Source organism: Pleurodeles waltl, chromosome 7, assembly GCF_031143425.1.
Source record: "Pleurodeles waltl isolate 20211129_DDA chromosome 7, aPleWal1.hap1.20221129, whole genome shotgun sequence".
Lineage (NCBI taxonomy): Eukaryota > Metazoa > Chordata > Amphibia > Caudata > Salamandridae > Pleurodeles > Pleurodeles waltl.
The window spans coordinates 1,345,070,835-1,345,083,834 of record NC_090446.1 but is presented as its reverse complement, the minus strand read 5'-3'; the positions used below and the strand labels follow the sequence as shown (position 1 = coordinate 1,345,083,834).

General features: G+C 46.0%; 1 protein-coding gene across 2 annotated transcripts in view; it reads left to right on the top strand.

The window, feature by feature from the left end:
- EPS8L1 (EPS8 signaling adaptor L1) overlaps positions 1-13,000 on the top strand; it is a 159,001-nt gene that overhangs the window by 33,828 nt on the left and 112,173 nt on the right. For both annotated transcript variants that reach the window (XM_069200742.1, XM_069200741.1), the window contains 2 exons: positions 1,950-2,028; positions 8,809-8,852. In XM_069200742.1, the coding sequence (XP_069056843.1) occupies positions 1,976-2,028; positions 8,809-8,852 (97 nt within the window). In that variant the 5' untranslated portion in view covers positions 1,950-1,975. The remainder of the gene's footprint in view (positions 1-1,949; positions 2,029-8,808; positions 8,853-13,000) is intronic.

Sequence of the window (13,000 nt, the reverse complement as noted above, 5' to 3'; positions counted from 1 at the left end):
TTTGGCCACTTTTTTGTGAATCATCACAGTCCGAGTGTCGAGAGGCATATATTTTTCAAATACGTCTCATGTTCGCTGGGCCTGACACAAGCAGAAAGGTAGATTCACTTTCCCTTATATACTGTGATGATTGTGTTCCAACTCCTCTGGTAAAATAATGATGACTATTACCATGGGAGGCGTGGTGCAGCGGCAGCAATACTGGTGCAGCGCACATATCCCTACATGTCTGACACCCACCACAACCAGTGGAATGAATACAATCATTTCTCATCTACACCAGAAAATATTATTATTTTCTGTCTTCACTTGATATATCTGTGAGTAATAGTGAATAGTATGTGAGTGTCTTAGGCATTAATGTGAATAGGCTAGAGGAGACCCAGACATCTGGTCAGTTGATTCACTCAAGTACTAGACCCAAGTGAAACTAGGCTCTTCTGAGGACCATCTTCCCAAGGATGTTGAGATTGGAGCAAGGAGCCCAGTGACTAGCAATAGCTCCTCAGGTAGTTTGGGGATCAGCTCATTAAAGGATGGGAGATACATTTGAGGATATCCGTATCAGAGGACACGATGATTTGGTGACCGGGGAAGTGGTTTACAGGGCATGAAATGAATAAGTGTACTATGAGAAAAACAAATTATCCTGTATGTAGTTTCACTTTTACCATGACAAGCATATGCTTACAAGGCCCAGCATGCTTGGTGCTACTGGCTGAAAAACACAAAACTGGCCGAAGGTCATCCTGAAGTAGTGGGGCCATTGGACAGCTGTGTCACAAGCCAGGTCACCCATCCGGCATGGCGCAATGTGCTTGGGTGATCAGAGTAATCCTGCTGCTTGAAGAGCTTGGTGGATTGAGGGAGATGGTGGTATCTCAAAGCTGCGGAGGGGTACACAAAATAAAGCTGTGCACCTTGAAAAAGGATCTCAGGTGGGGAAAAGCTCCGCCATTCTCATTTTAGGAGCTGAGTAGTGGATGGACACCACAGGTCCTGGGGAGAACTACTAGCAGTGCAGAGCTTCTGAAAGGAGAGTAAGGGTGGGGCAGTGACATACCCACCTCTCTACAACTTCACAGGCGGCCACCTGTCATTGGATCAATAGTGGTGCGGTTCTGAGGTGACTGTGTCTATGGGGATGAGTTCTTAGGTAAATATCCGAATGAGGAAGTGTTGCACAGAGTCAGACTCTTCTGTTTTCCTGAACGACTGAAATAGATACCCCATGTGAAATCCGATTGGCCACATTGCCTGTGGTTCAGATTTTGCCAGCAGCCATTGAGAAGACTTACGGGCATCCAGCTATGTCAGACTAAAGACTTGAATATGGTCATCAGCCAGATGTGCATGAGTCTTCACTGGCGATTGGTATATTTCGGTTCAGATTTTGGACCCCAGTACGCAGGAGGAGACACAAATTATCTCATGATCTAACTGAGAGAGGATGACTATGTCAATGATACGCACACATGAAGATGCTTTGGGAATACATATGTCCATCTACCCTGTAAATTACAATGCATGGCTTCTGCCATCTAAGGTTGCACCACAAAACAACGTCACCCTACTGTGTGGGCTCAGTATGGGGAAAGCAGGGCTTGCAGTTCTCCTATGCCTATTACAACAGCCTGCCAGAAGCTGTTTGCTAGAAAGCCTGGAAGGGCGGAGGGTGTCACATATGACAGAAGGCCCCTTGGCAGCTGTGATAACCCTACTGATGCTGGAGTATGAAAAGTTTCGAAAACGGCAATTAAAAAAAAAATGATTTTATTTAAAAACAAAAAGGTCACAAAGACAAACATTAATGTAGTGCATTGTCGAAGGCTGCTCAGAATCAAGATAGCACCATCTATTTGTTAGAAGACAAGACAGAGGCTGGTTGTAACATCCCTCAAAGTACACTGCCCCTAAGGGATTTTTGTTCTTTCTCTTTTCGACTCCAGGAGCAGCAGCTGTGACTTTGGACAGGATGCAGTCTCCAAGGCAATCCCCACTGCACTCTCCGATGCCATCACCATCAGGGTAAGTTTGTATTTTGTTTGCAGAAAAAGGAAGGGTTCACCCTGTTTTAAAGTTCATGGGCACATCATGGTTATCTGCAGTCAACCAAAGATAGCCTGGTTTTACCTTGTGCTTTGCTGTATTGGCCTATCTTACACATCAGAGCTCTCCCGCTTGTTGTCAGATTCTCGACTGGATGAGTGGACTTCAAGGTCGTAGTCCAAATCTAGTTTTATCCATGGTTTAAAATGTTTCATGATATCATTTCACTGAAACAATACAGCTAGAAAGTGAGTTAAGGTTCTCCCTGAAACATGTGAACCACAGCTATGGTTACCAGCGTACACAACACACTGCATAACTTGCACCATCCACCACGTTGTTCTCTTGATAGTCGTTTTCTATGTTTCTGTATCTTTTGCACATTGGTGTTTTGGGTTTGGTGGTCGAGCAATTTATAGCATCTTGCTGTCAGCCAACCATATGCTCTACACAGCAGGGGTTGGGAAGAGGCCCTGGCATGTGGCATTCCTGCAGCCCAAACGTCTGGATGGATTTACATCAAAATTGGCATGAATGCAGATCTTGACTCATAAAGTGAATTTCTGTAGTTTGCTGTGAGTCTATTCAGCAGTTTTTTAGATATAACCATTTGATAAAGGTGATGGGTGGGCTTGACCTACTTAACACTTTTGTATAGTTTGACAATTGAAAATGCATTTTTTGATTTGCTTAGAGCTTTAGCACCATTTTATGGAATATGCATGAAATTTGGCAGACGCCTTCCAGGCTAACCTTACTTTTGGTATTTTCAGAATCATGTAGATCCATTAAGATGAGAGCAGTTAAAAGCGGATGGGGCAAAAATGTTTTGGTGTAGCTGTGGCAGAGTATTAAGAATCTGCACAAAAGTTTACAAGTGTTTAGAATAATTCGTTTTCTATCAGGTTTTGTGGCAATCCGTCAAGGGAGAACAAAGTTGAAGGGCAACAATAACATTTTCATTTGCTAATAACTTTGAAACTGTTTGACGAATGAATATACATGAAATATTGCAGGCACTTAGTAAATTATATCCAGCTCAGGTATTCTGGGTTTTATACAGATCCAATACGAGGGCACGTTAAATAGGTAGAAGGTCAAAACTTTGATGAGGCCGGTCCATTTGCCAACCACTGCAAATCTCCAAGAGTGTTAAACGGACTGTAATACATCTCAGATTCTGATTTCCTAATAGCCAATCGCAAAAATTCACTATTAAGAAATCACAAAGTGCTTTTTTGATACATCTGGCCCCAAGTTTCTTGACTTACTCCTGATGGCTCTGAGGCTTGCCAGCAGTTTCAATGTGTTGGATGTTATCTTCAGAGTAAGAGATGCCCTCGCTTGTTCTCATTTTAGCAGGGGCGGCTCCTCCATAAGGGCGGAGGAGTGTTGGCCCCCCGCTAGCAGCAGCAGTTGCAAAACTTTTCCCCAAAAACGATAGTAAACTTTGTTTATTATCATTTTTGGGGAAATGGGCGGGTGCCACTGGGATGACGAGCAACTTCCCCTCAGAGCGCATGTATGTTTGGCCGGGCGTCTCTGGCTAGCCAAACACACATGCGCACAGGGCTCTCTCCAGCCCAGCAACGCTGTTGCTGGGCTGGAGAGAGCCTGCATAGGCTCCCAGTCTGCCTGGGAGCGCCCTGGCTGGTCTCTCCCAGCCAATCCTGATGCTGCTCTGAGCTGCGTCAGTATTGGCGCAGGGCAGTCTGGGAGCCTGTGCCTGCAGGCAGAGTTGAGGAGCAGCCCTGTTCTTCAGGCGGCGGCCCAGGTAAGTTTTTTTATTTTTTATTTAATTCCCCCATCGTGTTGCCCCGCCACTTCACCATCGCGCGAGCCACAACTGCATTTTAGATGAAACAACTGATGTCCATTGCTTTCTGGAGTTAATCAAGCGTGGACCAAAAAAAGTCATAAATCCGTTTATAAGAGATGGGGAGCTTAGGAGTAACATACGTGTTAATATAGAACATACCCTGAGTTCAGACAAGAGTTAGTGCTGAAGTTGCACATAGGTATTAAAACATCTAGCAGTAAAATGCAGGAAGTCTGGAGGACTCCTAGGGTCCTGTGCAACTACATCTCACCCAGACAAAACCTGGAGAACCAGTGGCCGGCTTTATCTGCATGCCCGGGAACAGGCAGCCATTACTGAGCAGTTCTTTGGTGACTGGGCACTTGTGTATTGCAGTGCTCACTGGAAGGCAACTACTATACTTTAGCTTGGCCCTCCAAAGGACAGTGTGAAGGAGCAGCCGATACTTGCTTTAGAAGGTGTTGGGAGTTTGGAAATCAGATACTGTATGAGACAAAGGAACCTCTTTCAATGCAATGATGGCCACTGTCTTTGAAAGACTATAGCTCTTTAAATCTGCAAAAGTAGATTGTAAAAATCAAGATAAAACACAAAAAAGCTTCCAGCACCTTGTGTAGTTGAAACACAACCTCAAAAGTTTTCCTGTGGAATGCGCATTGAAGCAGTGTAGTTCAGAATAACATGGGAGCCAATGAAGCAGTGTTATCCTGTGGACAGTGGATCCCCGGTCCTCGGCACTCTCCAGATTGTCTTCAGGTCACATTTATTTCGTACATACAAAGTTTTTAAGTGAATAAAAGTCCCAGGCAGAATGCTTTAACTTTATCCAATATGCTATAATGGATCTTCCCATTGACCTAGTTTCGTAGCAGCCATAGTTACAAAGGGAAACATCTCAGTTGGTTTGAGCCAAGGTAACTGGGCAGAAACTAAATAACTAAATAACAAGTCCCAAATATCCTCCACCTAACAATGAAGTGGGAGTCACATCCCACAAAGGTGACCATCAGATGGACAGGGTCCAAAGCTAATGTTCCATCGTCCAGTGACAATGATGCAGGTCTCAAATGTCCCTGTTCTGACAGCGGTGCCGCAGGATCTGGAGAAAGGAGCCAGGCACACAATACCATCTTGTGGGGGGCACCAGAGTTCAAGATCCTGTATTGATTAAGCAGCTGGTCAACATTTCCTGGAAATGGGGGGAATCACAGAATGTGGGGTCCCCTTTGTAGCCAATGGTTTTTCCCCAAACTGGAACTGATAGGATCCAAATGTTCCTTTGAAATGTAATCAAGTTGAAACAGAGATGGCTCAGTTAGGTTTGGAATCATAGAGACATGACACATCCAGTATAACACATGCCAAGAACATAGGTTGAAAGGGAAAATCTGTTAGATCCCTTTCTTCCTGGGAATGGGGCAAATAGGGTCAAGGACAGTGCAGATTCAAACTAGGCAATCTCTTCAATGTCTCCTTCCCGCCTTAGACTCCTGGATGCTCAGATGTCCATCAGTGTGGCCATGGCTAGCTGGGCTGCAGGAGTCCTGTGGCTCCTGGGTGGATGCATTTCTTAAGGCTTCCCCAAGGCAGGTTTTCAAGCACACGATCATTGCTCTTTATGCTATAATAATGGTTGCACCTCTCCTCCAGGGCAATCCACAAATCTTCATCTTATAGCGATGGCAAAGTAGCAGTGCAGCTCAAGTGTGATGAGATTGGTCGCAGCCTTGCAGGGAAAGAGCAACTGTTGTTTTAGTCCTGGCCAGCCAACTACTTAGAGTTGCGTTGTTGAGCTCATTTTAAGCCCAAAGCTAATACAGGGAACAGGTGCTTGAGGCCATTTAATATACTGTGAAAACCATAGCGTTGGTCTATCAGCACTGGGCATTTTCACTTGGCATTTTCACATTGAATGGGAAAGGCCAGCATCATATGGTCAAGGGAATATATATTATAGCCTTATAGTCCACTGCTGAGGGCTATACCGGTTGTTAAAGGCCCTGAACCAGAGTTATAGTGCAGCTTGGGCCTTTAACAAGTGTGAAGACCTTTCCCATCTGTTATAGACCGAGGCAGAAGGGCTATAAGGCTATTAAAACATTCAGGTCACTGGGGGTAGAATGTTTTAAGTTAAAAAGAAAAACAAACATTGGAATGTTGGAGCAGAAGGCTTATACCTGTAATTATAAGCCTGGAACTACTCGATTGTCTTCAAAGGAGCTCTCAACATTCTAATGTTCTAATCCAGGAAAGAGTGGCCGGACCCCCTAAGCGAGGTCTTTGCAGTTCCCAGGCTGCTCCCAGCTCAACCCATATTCGAAGCGAAAGGGAAAACTATCTTCAAGATTACCTGAAATCAGACTTGTCCTGAGGGGGGGGTGAGGGGGGCACCAATTTAGAACAATCCTGTTTTTCCAGGCAGGGTTCTGAGCTGGATGTAAATTATACCCAGAAGCTAGATAACAATAAAAGTGCATCTAAGGTCAGAGGGGCAGTCCCATGAATAAAGTCAATCTTGTTTTTCAAGGCAGACCTCTGGGCTGGATGTAGATTACACCTAGAAACCAGATAAGGATAACAGTTCATCTAAGGTCGTGGGGGGCGTCTGACCAGTTAAAGTCAATCTTGTTTTTCAAGGCAGGATTCTGATCTGGATGTAGATTACACCCTGGAACCAGATAAGAATTAAAGTTCATCTAAGGTCACGGTAAATCTTACGGTAAATCTTATTCTGGGCTGGATGTAGAGTGCAGCCTGAAACCGGGTAAAGATGAAATTGTATCTAAGGCCCTCATTATGAGTCGCTTGTTAAATTCCAGTATGTGCTGTAGCTCCTGTTACTGCACATATCGGAATTATGAGTGCAGCAATAAAAATTGCATGGGAAAATATGTCTGGTAAATACCGGGATAGGAGGGTTTTGGTGCTGCAATCACCAAAATCCTCGTTATTGTTCATTGTAGGGAAAACACCTATAATTGAAGAGTTCAACCGCCCAACTTCTAATGAAAGCCACTGTCTCTGAAGTGCAGCCCCAAGGGCTTCGCCAATGGCAGGGAAGTCGGGATGTCCTTGCCCCGGTGCAGGCAGCCGACACTGTTTGCTGGATGCCATGTGTCTTTGGCGATGGCACCATCCGTACTGCACATTGTCTCCACGCACACCAAACGTACGCAAAACAAACAGATGCTGGGGAGGACTTACTTACGGGTGAGGGTACGTAAACACTTCTTCGAGGTAAGAAGTCTTATGCCTCTGCCAAAAGATCAGATATCACTACTGTTGGCCTCCCTATAACCCAATAAAAACACAGGAGTCACACATCACTATGTGTGGAGGCGCATTTCGGTTGTACCTCCAGGTCAGCAAAATTAGGTACTCTGCTGTGGAACAAATATGTCCTTATGGAAGGTTCCCCAGGAACGTTTAGATTCGAGACAACGAGAGAGGAAAATCACAGAAAACACAACATTGAGACAGGGCGTCATTCAATAAAAGCAATTATTCAAGAAATAACCAAAGGTTTTGGCAGAATCTGGCAGCTCCAGCATCCCATCACTTGTAATGAACAAGAGATGGCGAGCAGTGTTGTCGAACACAGTCACGTGACCCCACATGTAAGACCCCACAAATTCTTCTTTCTGAACCACTTTATTTATCTGTGTTACTATGGAGTCTGGCCAGAAACAAAAGAAACAGGGTTCTCAATGCTGTCAGAGAAAAAGGCTGCCCATTTCTTCATGTCTTAAGATTCTGGAAGAGTCAGGAGCTGGTACAAAAATAGGAATTAGTCTAAAGTCTAACATATTCTGTTTCTAAAAAAGCAATTCTTCCTCTGTTTTAATAATACTTTAGGAGCCATTTAAATAAGTTTAAAATACTTTTGAAGTGATATATTTGTGTATTTTGTGTTATTATTTCAAGGAAGTGAAATTTCAGGCTTTTACTAATTTTCCCAACTTTCTTTTGGCCGTGACAAAAACACTGGCCATTTCAGTGAAATACTGGCTAGATGGCAACCCCAAATCAAGGAGGAGGCAAGGGTGACAGTGGACCATCGCAGAGGCCTTTTGAGTAAAGGGTCTGCATGAAATAAGGAGAATGAGTGGCCCTAGGCCACCTTTTTGCCATGACAGTGTAGGCTTTTATAATGTCAAGAAAGTTTAGCTGTGCCGGAAGGGACTATAGATTGTTATGCAGTCCAGGCATCCCACAGAACCCTTGATGATGCCCTCCCAAATGCACATTTGTTGGGAGTCAGAATATAGAACGTTTAATAGTGACCTACACGTATATTGACTACCACTATATCCTCAAGGTAGGCAGATATAATGTTGGACTAGTGAATATATGCCTGGCTTGATGACTTAGTGGAAGTCGATATTGTGGAGTATATACATGTGCATTTTTAGAAGAAGACCCAGCACATCAAAGTGTTTACTAGTGTTGAAAACCTTCTTGGCCAATCTCAACACTAGTAAACACTTTGATGTGTTGCGTCTTCTTCTAAAAAAATGTAAAACCTTTGGTTATTTGAGGCCTACGGGGTTGGTCCTCAAGACCTGAGCACCAATAGTGTGTCTAACCTGGATGTAATTATGGATGAAGGTGCGGCAATAATCACCTCAACCCTGGTGCTATATTGAAACTATATATGTGCATGTCGATTTTATCAACTGTGGTATTATGACGTACAACCCCACTCATCGCATTGTCCTTAGTGTCCTTGCGTACCTGTGCTGCAACCTCCAAAGCACCTTTCACAGTTCCCCTAGCAGTGGTTTTCCGAGTGCCAATTGCAAAACCTTCTCTGTAGTGTTCCCCGCTGCACCACGCACCCACGTATCTAGCGGCCAAAACATTCCCTTTCCCCAGTGCCCAGTCCCATGCTCCTAGTTCTACGTCTGACTTATTCTCTTGCTTTTTGTTTTCCTCGACAGATCAACGAATGGATTGGGAAAGCCAAGTGCCAAGTCCATCTATGGTAAGTCTTTATGCACAGTGGGTATGACGTACCATTGACTATAGTAGCTAACTGCAGACCTTGGCTTTGCCCCTTTACCACGGTTGTGTGAGCTTGGGCAACATACTTATTTGCTTTTTCCTAACCTTGAAAACACGTGCATGTATGTATTGTAAAACGAATAAAGAAACTATGCAAAACTCAATTGAACAGGCTGGCACCCACTGATCAGGCTCTATAATCCGGTCTCAGCCAGAACCCACGGATCTGTGCACAGCAGCAGGTATTTGAGCTATGCCTACCACAGTACAAATCCTGTCTTTAAACCACCCCACTGCTCCTTGCAGCTCACAAAGTAAAACACGCAGGGAAGAGGTTTTATGACTCACAGAATAAAGTGCAGATGGGGAGGCCTGAGAAATATGTAATGAGCATGGAATATAGTGCAGGGTTAGTGTTTCTGGGGCACATGCCTGCAGGCGTAGGGAAGAAGGGGTCCTACCACACAGAACAGAATGTACAGAGAAGGTCCTAAAACACTTGTGTATGGGGGGGAGGGAGGTTGGCGATTGTTACACCCTAAAGACAAACATATAGAATAATGTGTACTGACGCCGTTTCATCATTGAGAGGAGGCACAATGGGACTCATCAACCCCATTTGGCCTACCTCGGGTTCATAGTTATTCATTTATTTTTGTATTTATTCATCTATTTATTTATATATTTATTTATAGTTTGGACCAGCGCTCATGGGCGTCGGATTATGAGGTCATTCATTCTGCTGCTTCGTAGAGAAGCGGCCATTTTAAAACACAGAATCAGAAACATAAAAGAGAGAAAGTGCCCTGATCCTATGGGTTTTTGAGATGTGTGGACTTCAGAAAATAAAAGTAAATTTGAATTTCAGTAAAAGATCAAATGTGTTTTGCACATGGCAGAAGGGCCAGTCTACAAAGACCCACAGTACCAGAGAAAAAAATGTTACCGTAGATATTCTTCAAGGCGCTGCCTAAGTAAGGGAGGCGACGTTTTTGTGTTACCCTTCATAGACTATTTTAGGATTTTGTAAATTTAATTCTGAAAAATGTTAAGAGTAGTTCTTTCCTAATGGATGGAGGCAGGGAGTTTCAGTGAGCCCCAGCAAAAGCTTACTTTAGGGCCCTATCTTTCATGGCTAATTAATATTCGCTGTTGAGCCCAAAGACGTATGCATACATATTTACTATGCTTGGGCTACGAAATAATCGCAGTTAATAATTAAAAATCCAAAAACCTATGCACAGTTCTACCTGCCCCGTTCTACTCCTCGTCGCCCTGGATGTATTTTATCTCTGGCACCAGCATGTGTTGGGTAAACCTTGCTGAACGTTAAACAGAGGAGTGCCCAGCACACTGGCTGCCACAGCCCACGGGAGCCAGGGCCTGCCGGTTCACATCCTGCACGAGAGCTCCATGTGAGGGTGCAGGGCGCGTTCACATCCTGCACGAGAGCTCCATGTGAGGGTGCAGGGCGCGTTCACATCCTGCACGAGAGATCCATGTGAGGGTGCAGGGCGCGTTCACATCCTGCACGAGAGCTCCATGTGAGGGTGCAGGGCGCGTTCACATCCTGCACGAGAGCTCCATGTGAGGGTGCAGGGCGCGTTCACATCCTGCACGAGAGCTCCATGTGAGGGTGCAGGGCGCGTTCACATCCTGCACGAGAGCTCCATGTGAGGGTGCAGGGCGCGTTCACATCCTGCACGAGAGCTCCATGTGAGGGTGCAGGGCGCGTTCACATCCTGCACGAGAGCTCCATGTGAGGGTGCAGGGCGCGTTCACATCCTGCACGAGAGCTCCATGTGAGGGTGTAGGTGCGCTCTCCCTTCACGAGAGCTCCATGTGTGCCTGTGTGGGGTGCATTCACCCCTGTCACGAAGCTCCCAGTGAGACTGCATGGTGCATTCACTCTTGTCACGAAGCTCCCCGTGAGACTGCATGGTGCATTCACTCCTGTCACGAAGGTCCCCGTGACACTGCAGGGTGCGTTCACTCCTGGCACTGAGCTCCCCGTGAGACTGCAGGGTGCATTCACTCCTGTCACGAAGGTTCCCGTGACACTGCAGGGTGCGTTCACTCCTGTCACGAGAGCTCGGTGTGAGGCTACGTGGTGCATGCAGTCCTGTCACGAAGCTCTCCGTGAGACTGCAGGGTTCATTCACTCCTGCCACTGAGCTCCCGGTGAGACTGCTGGGTGCATTCACTGCTGTCACAAGAGCTCCATGTGAAGCTGCAGGATGCGTTCACTCCTGTCACGAGAGCTCCATGTGACTCTACGTGGTGCATTCACTCCTGTCACGAAGCTCCCCGTTAGACTGCAGGGTGCATTCACTCCTGTCACGAAGCTCCCTGCGAGACTGCATGGTGCATTCACTCCTGTCATGATGCTCCCTGTGAGACTGCAGGGTGCATTCGTTCCTGTCACGAAGCTCCCCGTGAGACTGGAGGGTGCATGCACCCCTGTCACAACAGCTCCATGTGAGGCTGCGTGGTGCATTCAGTCCTGTCACGGAGCTCTCAGTGAGACTGCAGGGTGCATTCACTACTGTCATGAAGCTCCCCGTGAGACTGCATAGTGCATTCACTCCTGCCACGAGAGCTCTATGTGAGGCTACATGGTGCATTCACTCCTGTCACGAAGCTCCCCATGAGACTGCATGGTGCATTCACTCCTGTCACAAGCGCGCCATGTGAGACTGCAGGGTGCATTCACTCCTGTCACGAGAGCGCCAGGTGAGGCTACATGGTGCATTCACTCCTGTCACGAAGCTCCTCGTGAGGCTGCATGGTGCTTTCACTCCTGCCACGAAGCTCCTCGTGGGGCTGTGGGGTGCGTTCACTTTCTTCATGAAAGCACAATGTAAGGAGGGCTGCGGGGTACGTGCTGGTACCCAGAGCCAGTTGCATTCCTCTCTGGGTCTGTGTGTCTACTTGAGGAAGAATCGGTCCAGGGCCGTGGTGGGACAGGGAAGATTAGGGGGAAGTGGTATCTGTAGTATAATGGGTGAGTATCAGTGGCTTAACAAAAAGTCCCCGCAGCCTCCGCGGCGCGGTTTCAAGACCTGGGGTCAGTACTGTAGATCAGGCAGCGGGTCTCTGTGCTAGCTCCAAGACCTCGGGCCTGTAGGGGCTTCAAGAGCCTGGAGTCCCGTGGTCCGGGGACCCCGGGGGCTCCACCATGCCTACTCAGGGGTCCGTGACAGCTTCGAAAATGAAATAATATTAACAGCTTATTAAACTGTAGATAAATATAGAAGCAAAATGGAAGATTGAAAATGTAAAAACTTTCCATAAATGTTAAGAAATTCGAAATTGGAGGCTGGACATTAGCTTGGGGTTCTCAGATTGATCCACGCGAGCAGTGCACGTGCATCAAGTAGAATGTAGTATGGAGAATAGGTGGTCTTAGTTGAAGTGCAGCCCCAGGCTTCCCATTAAAATGAAAGTTTTGATTTTTTTATATTTGTTTTTGAATGAAATAAAAGAATTCGTCATTTTTGTATTGGTTTGATGAATGCTTTTTTTATATATTTTTGTGTACTGTTGTGAGGTTAAAATCAGTGACGCCATTGGGGGCTCCAGATTCCAGTAATGATTTAATGGGGACCCTCACATTTCTGTAGTGATTAAGTGGGGGGTCCACATAATTCACAAGGTTAAGAACCCGTGCCCTAGAGGCTTCACTGTGCTTCAAGATACTGAGAGGTGTAGTGTGGTCCACAATGCGCTACAGAGGTCATTATTGTGGTTCAATAAATAGGGGTCTGCGCTGTGCTTAAAGGGACAGGGGTGTGTGTTGTGAATCAACGGAAGGGGTACTGTGCCTCAATAGATAGGGGGTCGGTATTTTGCTTCAAGAGATAAGGGTCTGTGTTATGAATCAAGACATTGGTGGAGGCCCCGTCCTTTAAGTCAGTGGTTCCCAACCTGTGGTCCGGGGACCCCTGGGGGTCCGCGAAGCCTTCTCAGGGGGTCCGCGACTGCTTAGAAAATTAAAAAATATTAACAAATATTTACAAATTAGGTCCCCAGCTTCCAGTAATGACTCAGGGGGGGTCCCGGGATTCCAATGATGATTCAGTGGGGGTCCCTGGGTTCCATTAATGTTAACTTGGGGGTCCAAATAAA